Source organism: Microcaecilia unicolor, chromosome 12 (assembly GCF_901765095.1).
Source record: "Microcaecilia unicolor chromosome 12, aMicUni1.1, whole genome shotgun sequence".
Lineage (NCBI taxonomy): Eukaryota > Metazoa > Chordata > Amphibia > Gymnophiona > Siphonopidae > Microcaecilia > Microcaecilia unicolor.
The window spans coordinates 92,731,280-92,750,348 of NC_044042.1; the positions used below are offsets into that span (position 1 = coordinate 92,731,280).

A 19,069-nucleotide genomic window follows, 5' to 3' on the forward strand; every position below is an offset into this window, starting at 1 on the left:
ACGGCTTGGCAGATGTTGAGACTTCTGGGGCACATAGCCTCCACAGTTCATGTGACTCCCATAGCACATCTACACATGAGATTGACTCAATGGACCCTAGCTTCCCAGTGGTATCAAGCTGCAGTGAGTCTACAGGATGTAATCCAACTGTCCTCTGACTTCCGGAATTCTCTGCAGTGGTGGGCGATTCGATCCAGTCTAACCTTGGGGCGTCCATTCCAAATTCCTCAGCCACAAAAAGTGCTGATGACGGATGCATCCCTCCTGGGGTGGGGGAGCTCATGTAGTTGGGCTTCACACTCAAGGAGCCTGATCCTTTCAGGAAACAGGTCCTTCAGATCAATCTCCTGGAATTGCAAGCGATCTGGAACACTCTAAAGGCTTTCAGAGACCGGCTGTTCAACCAAATCATATTGATTCAGACAGACAATCAGGTTGCCATGTATTACACCAACAAGCAGGGGGGCACCGGATCTCGCCCTCTGTATCAGGAGGCCGTCCAGATGTGGCTTTGGGCGTGCCATCATGGCATGTTTCTGCAGGCATAAACAGTCTGGCTGACAGGCTGAGCACAATAATGCAACCTCACGAGTGGTCACTGAACATGGGAGTAATCCGCAAGATCTTCCGAGCGTGGGGCACCCCCCTCAGTGGATCTTTTTGCCACTCAGATCAATCACAAGGTCCCTCAGTTCTGTTCCAGGCTTCAAGCACATGAGACTAGCGTCAGATGCCTTTCTGCTACATTGGGGAACAGGCCTTCTATATGCGTACCCTCCCATACCTCTAGTAGGGAAGACTTTGCTGAAACTCATGCAAGACTGCGGAACCATGATTCTGATTGCACCCTTCTGACCGCGTCAGATTTGGTTCCCTCTTCTTCTGGAGTTGTCTTCTGAGAAACCGTGGAGATTGGAGTGTTTTCCAACCCTCATCACCCAGAACGAGGGGTCTCTTCTGCATCCCAACCTCCAGTCTCTGGCTTTCACGGCCTGGATGTTGAGAGCTTACAATTCGCCTCCTTGGGTCTTTCAGAGGGTGTCTCCCGTGTCTTGCTTCAGGAAAGGTTCTACGAAGAGGTTCAAATGGAGGAGGTTTGCCGTCTGGTGTGATAGCAAGGCCCTAGATCCTCTTTCTTGTCCTACACAGACCCTGCTTTGAATACCTTCTACACTTGTCAGAGTCTGGTCTCAAGACCAACTCCGTAAGAGTTCACCTTAGTGCAATTAGTGCTAATCTACTTCCTTCCCTTAATTCACCATGTATGGACCACTCCCAACATAAACAACAATCTTCCCACAACACACAAAAACCACAGACAACCCAATAACAGCTCAACAAACCAAAAGAATAACAACCAACTAAAATTAAAAACAAATACATACGGAAATAACCAACAAAAAGAGAAGAAAGAACACAACAAAACCAGATACCAAGAAACCAGGCAAATAAGAATCAACACAACCAAATCCCAAACGGAACCCTACCGACAAATCCAAATGGGATACATAAACGCCAGATCAGTGGTAAATAAAACGGACTATAACAGATTGGATCACCACAGACAATCTGGACCTCCTATTCATCACTGAAACCTGGATTCATGACCTTAAAGACCCCATAATCTTAGATATATGTCCTCCGAGATACAAAATTACCCACTGGACAAGAAACGAAAAAGAGGAGGAGGAATAGCAATAATATACAAATCTGAGTTTACCATCACAACAATAACCGAATCTATTCTACCGAAACTTGAAATCGTTTTGGTAAGAATTAATCATTGAAACCTGCAAGAACACCTTACCGCAGTCTTGCTCTATAGACCGCCAGGCAACTGGCAAGAATCCCAAACATACCTCATGGACTTTATCTCGAACATTTGTGTCTCCAGCTCAAATCTCATCATAATAGGAGATATCAATCTACACCTTGAAGATCTCAACTCAACCAGTACCCAAGAATGCGAAGAGTTCTTACAATTATGGGACCTTCATAGGACACACATGCAACCAACCCACATCAAAGGACACACTGTAGACATCATCACACACAATTTTGACCTTGATACAGACACAAAATGGACACCCGTACCATGGTCAGACCACTATAAAGCAAACATCTCCCTCCAATGGCGAACAAAAGGACCACCGAATAAACAAGAACTGAAAACTTACACCACGAGAGGAAAAATAGATCCGGTAATATTTTGGCAACAGATTTACCACAATGAATGGACAATAAAAACAGATACAATCCAATTCCTCTTAGAATGGGACGACAGATGCAGATCCATATTAGACAATATTGCTCCAACCCAAACAAGAACCTCACACAGAAAGAATTCAACACCATGAAGAGTTGAAAAAACTCAAAACACAAGTCAGAAGGTTAGAACGAGCTTGGAATAAAAAGAAAGACACCACACTTAACGCCTGGAAACAACTTCAAAGAAAATACAAATACACCATAAGACAACCCAAAAGACTACATTACAAAACCATAATCGGACCAAATTACAAGGACACACACAAACTTTTCCAACTCGTGAACTATTAGATATCACACCAGTCACAACCAGCAGCAAAGACACTCCTGGAGCAGACAATCTCGCGAGATACTTCAATGAAAAAATCGTACAACTACGACTTAAAATACCTGTCAGTACCATCGACTATGCTGAACTCCTTAACTGCCTAGACCCAGTCCCTGGCATTCACCCAGCGGACAGGACTTGGACTAACTTCGAGATATTATCAGAGAACATCATCTCCCAAACACTCAAAAGATTTGCCAAATCTCACTGCAAACTAGATATATGCCCAAACAACGTGATTACATCTGCTCCTCAACAATTCATAAACGACATAACGAAACACCTGAATTACATGCTACAAAATGGACTCTTCCCGAAGGAAAAAGGAAACATTTTACTGGCCCCCCCCCCCCCCCCATGCCCAAAGACGCAAAGAAAAGTGCTGGTGAACTAAACTACAGACCAGTAGCATCCATTCCCTTAATAACCAAATTAACGGAAGAGTTGGTGACCAAACAACTTACAAACTATTTAGATAAATTCTCAATACTTCACGATTCCCAGTCAGGATTTTGGTGTAACCACAGTACTGAAACAGTATTAGTCACTCTCATGACTAAATTCAAACAAACGATTGCAACTGGTAAGAACATACTACTTTTACAATTTGACATGTCAAGAGCTTTCGACATGGTTGACCATGGAATTTTATTACACATCCTTGAACACTTTGGAATCGGAGGCAACGTCCTCAATTGGTTCAAGGGATTCCTAACCACAAGATCATACCAAGTGACATCTAACTCGACTATTTCAGCCGCATGGGTACCTGAATGCGGAGTACCACAAGGATCCCCCCTCTCGCCGACTCTATTCAACTTAATGATGATACCCTTGGCAAAATTACTATCAAATCAAAACCTTAATCCATACATATATGCAGACGACGTAACGATCTACATCCCATTCAAACAAGACCTAAAAGAAATTTCCAATGACATCAACCAAAGTCTCCATATCATGCATTCTTGGGCGGACGCATTTCAGCTGAAACTCAATGCAGAAAAAACCCAGTGCCTAATAGTCACCTCTCAACACAACAAGAAAGAATTCACCGCCATTAACACACCAACTCTAAACCTTCCTATTTCAGAAACCCTAAAAATTCTTGGAGTCACCATTGATCAACACCTAACACTAGAGAACCACGTGAAAAACACAACCAAGAAGATGTTCCACTCAATGTGGAAATTAAAAAGAATAAGACCTTTCTTCCCAAGGAGTGTTTTCCGCAACCTGGTACAATCAATGGTGCTCAGCCATTTAGACTATTGTAACGCACTATATGCCGGCTGCAAAGAACAAATAATCAAGAAACTTCAAACAGCCCAGAACACTGCAGCTAGACTCATATTTGGCAAAACAAAATTTGAAAGTGCTAAGCCCTTACGAGAAAAATTACACTGGCTCCCACTTAAGGAACGCATCACGTTGAAAATATCCTCACTAGTTCACAAAATTATCCATGGTGACGCACCAGCTTACATGTCAGACCTGATAGATCTACCACCTAGGAATGCCAAAGATTATCCTGCACATTCCTTGATTTGCACTTCCCCAACTGCAAAGGTATGAAATACAAACTAATGCATGCGTCAAGCTTTGCCTACCTGAGCACACAATTATGGAACGCATTGCCGCGCAGCTTGAAATCAATCTACGAAAGAACGAACTTCCGCATACTACTGAAGACCCATCTCTTTATTAAAGCGTACCACAAAGATCAACCAATGTGAATATGCACAACTCGCCCATTTATATTCAGAACTGGGTTTCATAATATCTGCTTGTATACTATTACTTTGTTTTATTATCATCATGCTGACCAAAATCCTTCTGTTATACTAAATGTTTATTTTCTAGCATTCTTCCACTACTCATGATGTATTGTAAGCCACTTTGAGCCTGCAAAGAGGTGGGAAAAGGTGGGATACAAATGCAACAAATAATAATAATTATCATCGCCATGTAGAGGGTAAGCCTATCTCTGGACAGCCTTTAGTTGTTCTTTTCATGAGAGGTTTGCTTTTGTCAAAGCCCCCTGTCAAACCTCCACCAATGTCATGGGATCTCAACGTCGTTCTCACCCAGCTGATGAAAGCTCCTTTTGAGTCACTGAATTCCTGCTATCTGAAGTACTTGACCTGAAAGGTCATTTTCTTGGTGGATGTTAACTTCAGCTCATAGGGTCAGTGAGCTTCAGGCCTTGGTAGTGCTTGCACCTTATATCAGGTTTCATCACAACAGAGTAGTCCTCCGCACACACCCTAAGTTCCTGCCGAAGGTGGTGTCAGACTTCCATCTGAACTAGTCAATTGTCTTGCCAACATTCTTCCCCGTCCGCATACCCGCTCTGGCGAAAGCAGTTTCCATACGTTGGACTGCAAGAGAGCATTGACCTTTTACGTGGAGCAGACAAAGCCCTTCAGACAGTCCGCCCAGTTGTTTGTTTTTTTCGATCCCAACAGGAGAGGAGTCGCCATCAGAAAATGCACAATCTCCAATTGGCTAGCAGATTGCATTTCCTAAACTTATGCCCAACCTGGGCTGCTGGGCTGTCTTTAGAGGGGTCATGTCATGGCTCATAATGTTAGAGCCATGGCTGCGTCAGTGGCTCACTTAAAGTCAGCCTCCATTGAGAAGATAACGTGGTCATCAGTCCACACATTCATATCTCACTACTGCCTTCAGGATACCCAACACGACAGTCAGTTTGGGCAGTCAGTGCTGCAGAGTCTGTTTTGGGTTTAGAATCCAACTTCACCCCACTTGACCCATATTTGTTCTGTTCCAGGCTGCACTCTCAGTTATTTATGGTTTCAGGTCAATCTATGTTATGTCCTCGCTGTTGCGAGGCCCAGTTGACCAATGTTCATTGTTTTGAGTGAGCCTGGGTGCTAGGGATACCCCACATATGAGAACAAGCAGCCTGCTTGCCCTCGGAGAAAGCGAAGATACTTACCTGTAGCATGTATTCTCCGAGGACAGCAGGCTGATTGTTCTCACAAACCTGCCCTCCTCCCCTTTGGAGGAGTTCTTGTTGTTTGTTGCTTCTATGCTTTTTGATTAAACTGAGGAAGCACGCTCACGCAAGGGGCGGGAAGTCGTCTGCGCATGCGTGGTGCATGCAATTCGTGCGCTAGAAGACTCTAGCAAAACTTTGTTTTATTTTGCTGGCAAAATGCCGATTCCTCGGCCGACATGGACATCGACCCACATGTGAGAACAATCAGCCTGCTGTCCTCGGAGAATACCTGCAACAGGTAAGTATCTTCGCTTTTTCCAAATTCAAAGTATTATTGTTTTAATCTACTAAACCCACAATTAATCTGATCCATCTGTAGAGTCTGAAGTCAAGCTGCTTCCAATCTCTTTAGAATTCTGCTACTCCCTATCCCTGGTGGCTCATTTAAGACAAAGTACTATGAACTCATAAAACCTCATTAAATGATAATACAAACTAAAAATCCTATTTGCAATCAAAATGGAAAACAAAACTGACTATACTGTGTGTGCTTGATTTGTACTAACATCCTTATTCTGTCACTTTAAAGTATCTAGGATAGTAAATACTTTTAAGATTTCCAGTGCCCTTAAGGCTGAATCCTTCTGTGAAATTAGTACAAGGTATCCATTTGGTCTTAACTAGTTTATAATAATACTCTTCAGTTTATCCCTGGTCTTTCTTTTCTCCACAAGGACATCACACCTAGAACACTTTTCCCCCTTATCCTGGGAATTCCTTGTTAGAAACTTATAAGCTGAAATCCCTTTTTGTTGCTTTTATTGATGCTTCCATTTTCATGGCCTGAATATAAATTGGGACTATCCCAAAGAAACATTAAGGATCCATTAATCATATGTCTCTATTGAGGGATATTATATTTTGTTACAGGTTTACAAGAAACTGGGGCAGACCCATCTAGCCTTGATGAATTTCTCATGGGCGATGGACTTAGACCCCAAAGGCGCCAATAACCAGATTAAAGAAGCCATTGATAAACGCTACCTACCGGATGACGAAGAGCCAATAACACAAGAAGAGCAAATTAATGAGTGTTACCCTTATGAATCAGGTTTGTTTTTTCTTAAATGCCAGATCATTTCCTAGTACATGAGCATGTATTACTGGGCAAATTCGGGCAGTGCTTGATTTTGTTCTGACTTTCATCTGTGGAAGATCAAGGTGCGTAATTTGCTGTCTAACCTGACATGACCAAAGTCTTGTCCTGTATTAGAAAATGCCCCATGGCTCAGCACAGCTGTTTACCTGCTCAGAGGTGACCATACTGAATGCACTGTAAACTAACCATGAAGGATGGTGGAAGATGAAGATACTGCTTCCACAGTGCTAGCCTACCCCTGCTAGGTCCTAGCTCCCTGATGGCGAACCTATGACACGCGTGTCAGCACTGACACGCGTAGCCATTTTTGATGGCACGCAGCGCCGCCGCAGTGTGGTCTGCCCTCCCTCCTCGCTCCCGGAAACTAACCTTAAAGCCTCCTTTCACGTCGCAGCAAGCAGCAGCAGGGCAGGCCACTCCTTCCTTCCGTGTCCTGCCCTCGCCTGAAGTAACGTCCGCGAGGGCGGGGCACAGAAGGAAGGAGGAGAGGTCTGCCCTGCTGCTGCTTGCTGCGACGTGAAAGGTGGCTTTAAGGTTAGTTCCGGGCCCGGTAGCGGGTGGAGGGGGGCCCCAGCAACCTCAGGTAGGCAGCGATCTCGGGTGGGGGGGGGCCCGGGGGCGGTCCTAGTAGCAGTGATTTTTCTCGAAGTGACACACCACCCGAGTTATGCTCGTTTTTTTGGCGAATTTTGACACACCAAACTGAAAAGGTTGCCCATCACTGTCCTAGCTGGTACTACCACTACTGACATCGGAATCAGCTTTATTCAGTTCTATTTTTTTTTTTTAAATTATCATCTTTATTAACATGCCATCATTTACAAACAAGGTCGCTGTATCATCGCATCAACTGTATAAACATCATACCTAACGTTTAGCAAACCATATTGAAACCGCAATGACAAATTTAAATTTTTTTCCCTACTTATCCCCATCCCCCGAACACACCCCCCCCCTCAAAAATTCAAGATTCTACTGCGGGCAAATGGGGTAAGCGAGTCCCAGAAGGGGGCCCAAGTTGCACAAAAGGAGTCTCCTTGTTTAGAAGATAAATCCTTTATGCCCCTTTTTTCCAAGGAACACATCTGAATCAGTGCCGAATGCCATTGAGCCACAGTGGGGTATTCCTCGCTTCTCCATAACAACAAGATTGTCCTCTTCCCCATGAGCACCACACGTTGCAGGAAAGCTTTCATTTTTGCTGGCATGCGCTCCCTGCTAGAGAAACAATCAAATAATTGACCTGGAGTGGGCCTCCAGTCCGTATGCCCAACACGCAGATACCTGTGCGGCCACATCTTTCCAGAATTGCTACACTCCAGGACACAACCAGAACATGTGGACCCCCCCCCCCCCCCCCCCCCCCGGTCCTTGCATTTGAGACAGGTATCATCCTCCTTCAGCGTTGCCTTCCATGCTCTGTGAGGAGAAATGTAAAGCCTCAGTATGAATTTGATCTGAATCTCTTGCCAAACCACGTGTTCTGTGAGCTTAGAAGCAGTTAATAGTTGCCTCCTCAATTTGTCCATGTGAAGTTTGATTCCCAATTCTGTGCTCCATTGCACTGCCACTGTCGGAAAAATCAAAATCTTGTGTGGAGTCTCTAAGGTGAGAGTGAAAATATCGCAGTGGAACCCGCAATTGAGCGTCCAGACCCAGCATTGCATTGAAGCTCTCCCAAACCTCTGCTGTTAAAGAGTGCTTCTGCAGCAATTTAACATAATGGCTCAGCTGGTGATAAGTGAAGACATCTTTGTTTTTCGTGTGAAATTCTGAGCATATATCATTCAAAGTTTTCATCTCCCACTGCTCTGTTAAGATATGATATAAATAGTGGATACCTCGGGATGCCCAATCCTGGAAAGTCGCCGAGGAGCTACCCACTGGGAAATCAGGGTTACCTCGAATGAGCAACAGTGGAGAGTTCTTACTATTCAGGGAAAAGAACTTGATTACCCGTTTCCAAGTCTGTCACAAGGGCCTAACAATGTATCCCACGGGACCCAAAGTATCACCCCGCCTTCCCCCCCCCCCCCCCTGCAGCCAACTCACAAAATGCACGGAACCAAACAATTTTGTTTCCGCTGAAGTACAGGAAAAATGGGATGATGAACGAAACCAATCTGATAAGTGTCTCAGACAGCTGGAAATGGAAAAAAACCGCAGGTTTAAGAGTCCCAACCCCCCCCCCCCCCCCTTTGCCCGGGGAAGCTGTGCCCTCATTATACTCATGCAAGCCCTCCTCCCTTGCCAAAGAAACCAGTTTATCTTCCTATGCAACCACTTTTCATCTTTATGAAGCAAATATAGGGGCAGCACTTGAAATGTATATATCCAGGTTGGGAAGAGCAGCATATTATACAGTGCTACGCGCCCCAGAAGAGACAGCGGCAGGGCCTGCCAACCCCTCATTGTTTCTGCCACCCTAATCTTCAATGGGCCTACATTTAAAGAGTACAAGGCAGCTAAATTAATGGGGATCTTAACCCCTAAATATGTAATGTAATCAGAAGCCCATTTCAAAGGGAACTTGCCCTCCCGCTGATCTATCATCTCTAGCTGGCTAGGCAGTGCCATAGATTTTTGCAAGTTAAGCTTAAATCCCGAGTGAAAACCGAACTTATCCACTACAGACAGCAGTCTAGACAGCGAGGCCTGGGGCGAGGTTAAAGTTAACAAGAGGTCGTCCGCGTAAGCCAGTACTTTCACCGGTTGCGAGGGGAGTTCCACACCCACGATGGCTGGATCCTTCATAATGGTACGCAATAAGGGTTCTAGGTATAAAAGAAACAGCAGTGGCGAGAGTGGACACCCCTGTCTGGTTCCTACCTGTATTTCAAAAGGTAGGGAGATTAGCGAGTTAATTAGCAACCGCGCAGAGGGACCTGTGTAGAGGGCCACAATTGCTTGATAAAACCATCTTCCCACGCCCACAAATTCCAATACTTTGAAAAGATATCCCCAGTGTACTTTGTCGAATGCTTTTTCAGCATCTAAACTAACCAGGAGCAAAGATGTTTTGGTTGTTTGGCACTGGGCGATTGATAATACGATTTTATGAACGTTTAAAGTAGAATGCCTACCCTTTACAAAACCCACTTGGTAGTCCCCCATCAAACCTGGCAGATAAGATGCCAATCGTACTGCCAGGACCCGGGCCAGGATCTTGAGATCAACGTTTAAAAGGGAGATGGGCCTATAAGATGTTACCTGTTCTCTTGGCTTCCCAGGCTTAGGGATCAGTGTTATTAATGCTGTATTTACTTTCTGTGGAAAAGAACCTTGTTGCACCACTTCCTCATAAAACTCTATTAGATGACCACAAAACTTTGGAGGTAAGATCTTATAATATTCATTGCAGAGCCCGTCGGGTCCCGGCGCCGACCCGAATGGGAGAGCTTTAACCACTCCCTGAATTTCTTGCACTGTAAGCGGTTGAGACAAACGCTCTTGGGCTAAGGGAGGCAACCTGGGAAGACCTGCGTCCTCAAGGTAATCTGCTACCAAGGGGCTGTCCCCTTGCCCCTCCCTGGAGAAGAGTTTAGTAAAATACTCATGAAGAATTTGGGAGATCCCCTCGGGTAGATATCTTCTTCCCACCTTTGTCTAAAATCTCAGGAATTAAGTGTCGTGCTACACGATGTCATGCGATATTTGCTAGTAGTTTACCTGGTTTGTTCCCAAACCTCTGAAAATTCAGTCTCTGAAACATTAAATGCTTTTTCGTGTGCTCATGTATTAGTGTTCAGCGCCGCTAGCATAGCAGACAGATTATCCTGATTTTGTTGGGATGGATGATGAATACATAAGTGTTTCGCTCTTCTATATTCCCTCTCTAGGTGTAATATGCCCGCCGACTGCTTTTTTGCCTGCACACACGTGTATGCAATGATCCCCCCCAACCCCCCCCCCCCCCCCCCCCCCCCCCCCCCCCCGCGTAGCACAGCCGTTGTTTCCCATAGCGTGATGGGGGGAATCGCAAGAACTTTCATTTTCCGCTATGTACTGGTCCCATAATGTGGTCAGATGTTCCCTAAATGTGACATCTTTATAGAGATAAGTAATGCCATACTGGGAAAAGACGAAGGGTCCATCGAGCCCAGCATCCTGTCCACGACAGCGGCCAATCCAGGCCAAGGGCACCTGGCAAGCTTCCCAAACGTACAAAAGTTCTATACAGCGCTACTTGGACTGGAATTGAAGGCTCGGTCAACAGCTTCGCTTGGACTGGAATCAGAGGGTTAAGTGGGAGCGCCACTTGACCTGGGATTGGAGGGCCGGTTAGAAGCGCTTCTCGGACAGGAATCAGAGCTTGGCTGGAACAGGAACTTAGCCTGGGCTCAGCGGTTTGGCCGGGGCTGGAACTTGGCTTGAACTCCGGAGCAATTCGGCTGAGAGCGTCCCTTAGGATGGACTGATTGTACGCCTGGACCTCAGGATTCGCAAGATGCTTTCTTTCAATGGCAGCTTCCCGAGTCTCCCGCAGAGTGGGGTCGAAGAGAAGCAGGTGGCGATATTTCCAAAGTGGGGTCCTAGGATCAATGGCCGAAACAGGGATTTCCACGAGCCCAAGCTGCCTGATAGGCTTCCTCTCTGCTGAAGCTTCAGGCAGTTTCTTCATGAGTGGATCAGCCAAACGTTTCCCACAACATTCCTCCAGAGTCATGAAAAGATCAGGAACAATAATAGAGCCAGAACCGAACTTCACCAGGGAAACAAGGGCAGAAGTTCTAGGCCAGAGGCCTAGCAGATAGGGTGATCCTGCCAAGCTCATGGCCTTTGCATTCTGTCACGTTTTCAAAACTGGAAACTAGGTTTGTGAGCCCTTGGGCCACTGCCGAGGAGCGGCAGTGGCAGGCAAAACCACCCCACACCAGAGACTAGGCAAATCTCAGGCAAGCAGTTAGGCTTCACCTGCACTTGGCCACTTTTCACCCAGAGTTGAGCTCTGGGCTTCGGGTGGCCGGCAGGACTTGCTGGTCAGGGCGGACTGGATATCAGCAAGGCAGCACAGGGACTGTGAGGGTCAGAGGGGAGAGGGAGGAACAAGGGCAGCAAGGCAGGAGACTGGGCAAGGAAGAGCAAGCTAAAGGGCAGAACAGAAAGCTGCAGAACAGCCACTAAACCGGGAACAAACACTGACTAACAAGACACAGAACTAAGAGCTGCAAGCAGCCCCAAAGCCAGAACACAGACAAACAGAAACTAAACACAGAATTACAAACAAGAAACCAGGCAAGGAAAGCAAGCAAAACCTAAAGTAAACACAGACTAACTAGAAACAGGCAAGAATCTCAGGCAAACACTGGACTAGCAGAAGTGCAACAAGCACCAACATACCAGGGCCTTAGACGCAAGGCAAAGGCAGAGAGGTTCCAAATGGCTAATAAGCCCAGCAGGCAGCTGAGACTCAGGTGCAACAGTCACCAGGCAACTAAGGATCGGGCAGCCTGGCAGATCCGAACTAGACTGAGCTGAAATCTGGAACGGGTGACAGCACACCGACAATCTAATACAGCCAGCACACAGAGACAGAACTAACTCACAAAGAACAGACAGAAGCCAGCTCAGAAGCTGACCCCAGGAAATAAGGTGAGTCTGAGAGGGGTCACGGCCACAGACGTGACAATAGTCTATCCTGGACCAAGTTTTGTGTGCTTTGGAGAGATGTGTATAATCGCGAGTGGTGGGATTGAAAAGTCTCCAAACATCCATTAGGCTTAAGGTCTTACTCATATGTGGAAGGCCCTGCCACACACCTGTGCCAGCGCTGGGTCTACCACCTGACCTGTCCATGCTAAAATCCATTACCTGGTTAAAATATTCAGTTCTATTTTAAATAAGCAGACTAGACATTAGATTGCAAGAATTGTTTTGTGGAAATTTTATATGTTTAGTGGGAGATGGTTTTGTTACAATGCTTGTTTTCAACAGCCAAAATGCAATTATGCTTTCACATATGAGTGCTGGATGTGGTGTACTTAAATTTCTTCAAAGCTTTTGATGCAGTTCCACATAGGTGACTGGAAGGTGTTGGTCTAGAATTTGGTAGCTAAGATTTAATGTTAAAATGCAGAACCATGCATAGGGACTGTTGGAATGTAATTGTATTTTACATGCATTGCCTGTCACCTATTATTTCTCTGTGATTACTCTGTGACCTCTGATGTGAATTACTTAGAGAGGTCACACAGCTATGCAACTTCCTGTAGGGGTTAGATGCAGCACATGCAGCACATGGAGCACATGGAGCTCATGATCTCTCCTAACCTGAGAGGATCTATGGTGGTGTGAGCATCCATTACCATCTAAGCACATGGAAGGAGCTGATAATACAAATGTATAGTAATATGTATATATAAGCCTGTCTGATTATAATCTAACTACAAACTGTGAGTAAACAGATGTTTTGTTACTTCAACTTTAAAGTGACTCAGCAGTGAATTATTCAGGGGTGAATGAGAGAGAGATGAAGAAAGAAATTAACATTTCTAAAGCTGAAGCTGTGTGTACTAAAATCTGCTAATTATTTACTACAAATAATACAACAAAAGGGTTATGGGCCCAGGGCCAGGAATTGAAAAAGAAGAGAAATATTACCAGGCAGAAAAAAAGGCCACATTTTTCTCTTAAGTTTTAAAGGAAAGATTCAGTCTGTCTCTCTCTCCCCCCACACAGCAGACAGAAGGCTAAGAAAATGGCTGAGGGAAGAAATTCACCATTTTTCTATTCTCTCAAGGTGCCTAGATTAACTGAGTTTAATTATCAGCTGTGGGAATTAAGATTCATATGTCTCCTTCGAGCAAAAAGATTAGATATATGCTTAGACCAAGACAGAACAGCTGAAAATATGGCTGAATGGGACAATGCAAACTATTATGTGAAGTGCATGCTTTTGGAAGCTCTCTCAGAGAAACAAGCCATATTAGTGGAGGGAAAAGATACACCAAAGGACATTTTATATAAACTGAGAACTATGTATGCAACTACATATGCAAAGCAGCAACCAATTTGGCTGGCAGAGTTGAATGAAACCAAATTAAGGGATAAAGTAAATGTAATGATCACATTATGCATCTTATGTCTTCATTTCAAAAGCTAGAACTTTCTGGAATTCCCATGTGTGATGCATTGAAAAGAGCATTTCTTTTTACCTCACTATCAAAGAAGTTTGATGTTTTTAGGTCTGTAAATGAGGCCATTGAAGGGCAATCTTTTGAACAGGCAACATCAAAACTAAGGCAGGAATGCATAATAAATGATTCTGAGGAGATGTGTTCTCAAAGCAAGTCAGAGAGAAATGAAACAAATTTCTTGGCAAAGAACAGAGGAAGGCGGAGCTATGGGAAAACTCCACCCAAGGGCAAGCTGATTTGCTACTCATGTGGAAAGGAGGGACATGTATCTAAATGGTGTAAGGAAACACAAAACACTCCCTCTAGCTCACCTAAGCCAATGGAACTAAAGAATTTTCAAACCAGGAAATGTATGAAGGACAAAGATAAACACAAGGGCTTTCTAATGGCAGAAAAATCTTTGACTATGGTAAATAATAATTCAAATGAAAGTACTTGGATTTTGGATTCAGGGAGCACATGCCATTTAACCAATTGTAAAGATTTCTTTCAGGAAATGTGTCCAGAAGAAGGAATTCTTCAAACTGCAAACGCAGGGACTGCTAAGATCCAAGCAAAGGGTATTGGATTCTTAAAATGCAAAGTGTCTAATGAAGTTAAAGAAATTCCTGTAAGTGATGTCTTGTATATTCCCCAAGCAGTTTGCAATATGCTTAGTGTATCTACATTAGATAAGAAGGGATTTGTGATTCATTTTGAAAACAGTAAGTGCACAATCTCTAAAAATGATGAAGTGTATGCTGAAGCTTTTATGCATAATGATGTTTATAAGCTGAACATTTCAGGTGAAGCCTCACATATGGCGCAAGTAAGGAAGAATGATGGTAAATGTAGTCTGGAAATCTGGCATCGCCGCCTGGGACATCGTGATTCTAAGGTGATCCAGGATCTTTACAGTAAGCAACTGGCCACCGGCATTCAGATAAGTGCAGATGCTGGTAATATGGAGAAATGCATAGACTGTGTTACTCAAAAAGGTGTGAGACCCTCATTTCCTGCATACACAGGAAATAGGAGTAATAAAGTGCTGGACTTAATACACAGTGACTTATGTGGACCGTTTAATATCCCATCATTGGGAAATAACAGATTTGTGCTAATATTCTTGGATGATTTCTCTAGATATTGTGTGGCCTATTTGCTGAAAGAGAAAAGTCAAGTCACAGACATGCTGAAGAAATACGTAGCCATGGTGAGCAATAAATTTAAAAGAAAACCAAAGGTTCTTCAGACCGACAATGGTGGTGAGTTCACTTCACAAAGCATGCGCACATTTCTAGAACAAGAAGGCATTCAGCATATCACAACAGTAGCTTATACACCAGAGCAAAATTCTGTTGCAGAGAGAAAATTTAGGTCACTTGTGGAAATGACCAGATGTATGCTGTCAGATAGCAATCTCCCTAAAAGACTATGGGGGGAAGCCATTCTCACAGCAGTGTACCTACAAAACAGAATGCCAACTAAAGGCGCTGAGCGCACACCACATGAGACATGGCATGGTAGGAAGCCAAACCTGTCACACATAAGAACATTTGGAAGTACAGCATATGCTCATATACCAAAGCAAAGAAAGCATAAGCTGGATTCCACAACAGAAAGGGGCATTTTAGTTGGCTATGCTCCAGGACACAAAGGATATAGAATTTTGAATCTGAAAACTGGCATTGTTGGCATAAGACATGTTACATATTTTGATCAAAACAAAAGGGTTGATAAAGGCTGGATTATCCCAGATGAGCCTTATCATCCAGAATATGAAACTAGAACCATAATAGACATGCCAGTGTATATAAATGCCATACCAAGGCAGATGTCTGAAAGCAACTCACCTGTATCTAACGAGGAACAGGAAGAGGAAGCAGACACAGAAAGGATCATTGAAGAAGACAGTACAGTTGGAGAAGGGGAATCAATTGGAGAAGAACTCTCAGATTTAGAGGATGCGGAAAGGTCAGACCAACCTGTTGTCAGACGCTCATCCAGGGAAAACAAAGGTGTTCCACCCCCAAGACTGTCTTACCTAACAAAGTCAGCAGAAGCTCAAGAGCCCTTAATATGGGATGAGATTGAGAAAATGTCAGCAGAAGAAGCTGCTGAATGGCGTAAAGCTGCACAAGAAGAAATTGATGCATTGGATAAAAATAATACTTGGATTCTTACAAAATTACCTCCTGGCAAGAAAGCTATAGGATGCAAATGGGTATTCAAGTTAAAAAGGAATGCACAAGGAAAAGTGGAAAGGTATAAAGCCAGATTAGTGGCAAAGGGATATCTTCAAAATATGGAGAAGATTTTGATGAAGTGTTTGCACCTGTAGTGAAACACACGACAATAAGAACACTTCTGAGCATTGCAGTCTCAAAAGGCATGCAAGTCAACCACATTGATGTGAAAACAGCGTTTCTTCATGGAGAAATAACTGAAGACTTGTACATGGAACAGCCAACAGGTTTCATAAATACAAAACAAAGACAGCTAGTGTGTAAATTAAACAAAGGTCTTTATGGATTAAAGCAAAGTGCAAAATGTTGGAATGATAAATTGCATGAAATATTGACAAATTTAGGATTTAAGCAAGGTGAAGCAGATAAATGTTTGTACACTAGGTGCAGAAATGGACAATATGCATACATTTTAGCTTTTGTTGATGATCTGCTCATTGCAAGCAAAAGTGAGCAAGAGTACAAGGACATTGTAAAATGTTTAAACCTCAATGTCGAGATAAAAGAACTGGGTAATGTGTCATACTATCTTGGTATAGAAATTGAGAAACAAAATGATGGTTCTTATCTTCTAAGCCAGAAGCAGAAAATAAATGAGCTTATTGAAAGTTTAGGTATGCAAGATGCCCAAGTTGTAAGCACTCCCATGATCACTGATTTTCTGAAGGATGAAACAGTAAGAGAACCTTTACCAGATAACATCCAATATAGATCAGCCATAGGTAAGCTTTTATATCTAGCTACCACATACAGGGCTGATATAGCAAATGCAGTAGGAATTTTGAGCAGAAGGGTCAGCTCACCTACCAAATCAGATTGGACTGCAGTTAAAAGGATGGTAAGGTATTTAAAGGGTACCATTGATTGTAAATTAAAGATTTCAGCCAATAGTAATCCAAAACTAATATGTTACTGTGATTCAGATTGGGCAGGGGATCATTCTGATTATAAATCCACAAGTGGATATGTGTTTATGTATGGAAATGTACAAATTTCATGGGCCAGTCATAAACAAAGTATTGTGAGTTTGTCTTCTACAGAAGCTGAATATGTGGCCGTATCGGAAGCGTGCAGAGAACTGATGTGGATTGAAAAACTTTTGCTGGATTTCGGAATAGCTGAAAAGAGACCAATCCAGATAATGGAAGATAATCAGAGCTGCATCCGACTGTCACAGAATGACAAGGTTCAGTCACGCACCAAGCACATCGCAACGAAATACCACAACGTGCGAGAGTTGGCGAAAGAAGGGGTCATCAGTCTACAATATTGTCACACCAGTGAGATGACAGCTGACATCATGACCAAACCGTTACCCAGAGAACATTTTGTGAATCTGCGTATAAAGCTTGGACTTTGTATGAATAAATAATTGCATGACAGTTATGCATGAGAAGGGGTTTGTTGGAATGTAATTGTATTTTACATGCATTGCCTGTCACCTATTATTTCTCTGTGATTACTCTGTGACCTCTGATGTGAATTACTTAGAGAGGTCACACAGCTATGCAACTTCCTGTAGGGGTTAGATGCAGCACATGCAGCACATGGAGCACATGGAGCTCATGATCTCTCCTAACCTGAGAGGATCTATGGTGGTGTGAGCATCCATTACCATCTAAGCACATGGAAGGAGCTGATAATACAAATGTATAGTAATATGTATATATAAGCCTGTCTGATTATAATCTAACTACAAACTGTGAGTAAACAGATGTTTTGTTACTTCAACTTTAAAGTGACTCAGCAGTGAATTATTCAGGGGTGAATGAGAGAGAGATGAAGAAAGAAATTAACATTTCTAAAGCTGAAGCTGTGTGTACTAAAATCTGCTAATTATTTACTACAAATAATACAACAGGGACTGCAGCAACCTGAGGAAGCGTTACAGTATAGGGAGTGGAGTATTTCTGTGCATGAAAGAAGAAAAGAATCTGAATGTGACTGTATCTGATAATCTTAAGGTGGCCAAATAGGTAGAATGGGATGGCAAGAGCCAGAAGGGATGCTTGGGTCATAGGCAGAAGAATGGCAAGCAGGAAATATGAGGTGATACTGCCTTTGTGTAAGTCAGGTCTCTGGTGAGACAACATTTGGACTACTATGTACTGTTCTGGAGACCATACGCACAAAAATATTTCCCTATTGAACCCCGAGACCAGTCCAGATTCAATGGGTTATGCCAGCAGATAAAGGGCACCATATAGCACCTGTTCACTGGTATTCTCCAGCAGTGAAAACCAGGTGCTGTGGATTTCACATTTTAGACTTTGCATTCTGCACACAGGATAGTTCTTGGACCTCAAAGAAGCTCACCTAAACATCCCAATCTGAAAAGCTAGAATCTTGCAAAGGACATGATCCTGATGCCCCAAGATAGGTAGTGCTGATGACAGATGCAAGTCTGAGCAACTGGGGAGCACACCATCAAGAGCAAGTATTTCAGAGATCAAGGTCGTTAACTGAATTGTCCTGATTCATCAACTGATTGTAAACCAAAGCCATACAAGAAGGTATGCAGGCATTCTATTCCCTTGACCAGTCAGCCAAAGAAGTGTGAAGGGTCTGAGCCAAGGAGATTGACAGGAGACGGTGTCAAATGACGAGGCTGAAGCCATCTACACCCAAGGAGACTTAAATACTTCCCTACGCAATAGCTGCCACCTACTGACTTCAGGCCAGATAAGGGGCCAAGCATACTCCCACCATCTCCTATCAAACCTTCTTGGTCTGAGCCACCCTCCTTTGGGTTTGGCCCTTGGCCTCTGCTAGGTCGGGTATTTCAAAAAATAACTTCTCATCCCAGACTGGTCTGTCTTGTCATGCGGGACTAGCCCTTATATGCCTCAAGATGGGGGAAGGCTTGTGGCTCTCCTGTGGGAGGAATCTATTAATACAGGGTCTTGCAATGGATGTTTCATTTTTGTCTTATGACTTGGCCCTTGAAAGGTCACACTTGAGGTGAATAGGCTATGGCAGGGGTTCTCA

The 19,069-nt window shown here is 43.7% G+C and overlaps 1 protein-coding gene across 1 annotated transcript in view; it reads left to right on the forward strand.

Annotated features, from left to right (window-relative positions):
- Positions 1-19,069, forward strand: part of CDC27 (cell division cycle 27) — a 456,933-nt gene that overhangs the window by 400,085 nt on the left and 37,779 nt on the right. The window contains exon 18 of the mRNA XM_030220526.1: positions 6,492-6,672. Coding sequence (XP_030076386.1) covers positions 6,492-6,672 — 181 coding nt within the window. The remainder of the gene's footprint in view (positions 1-6,491; positions 6,673-19,069) is intronic.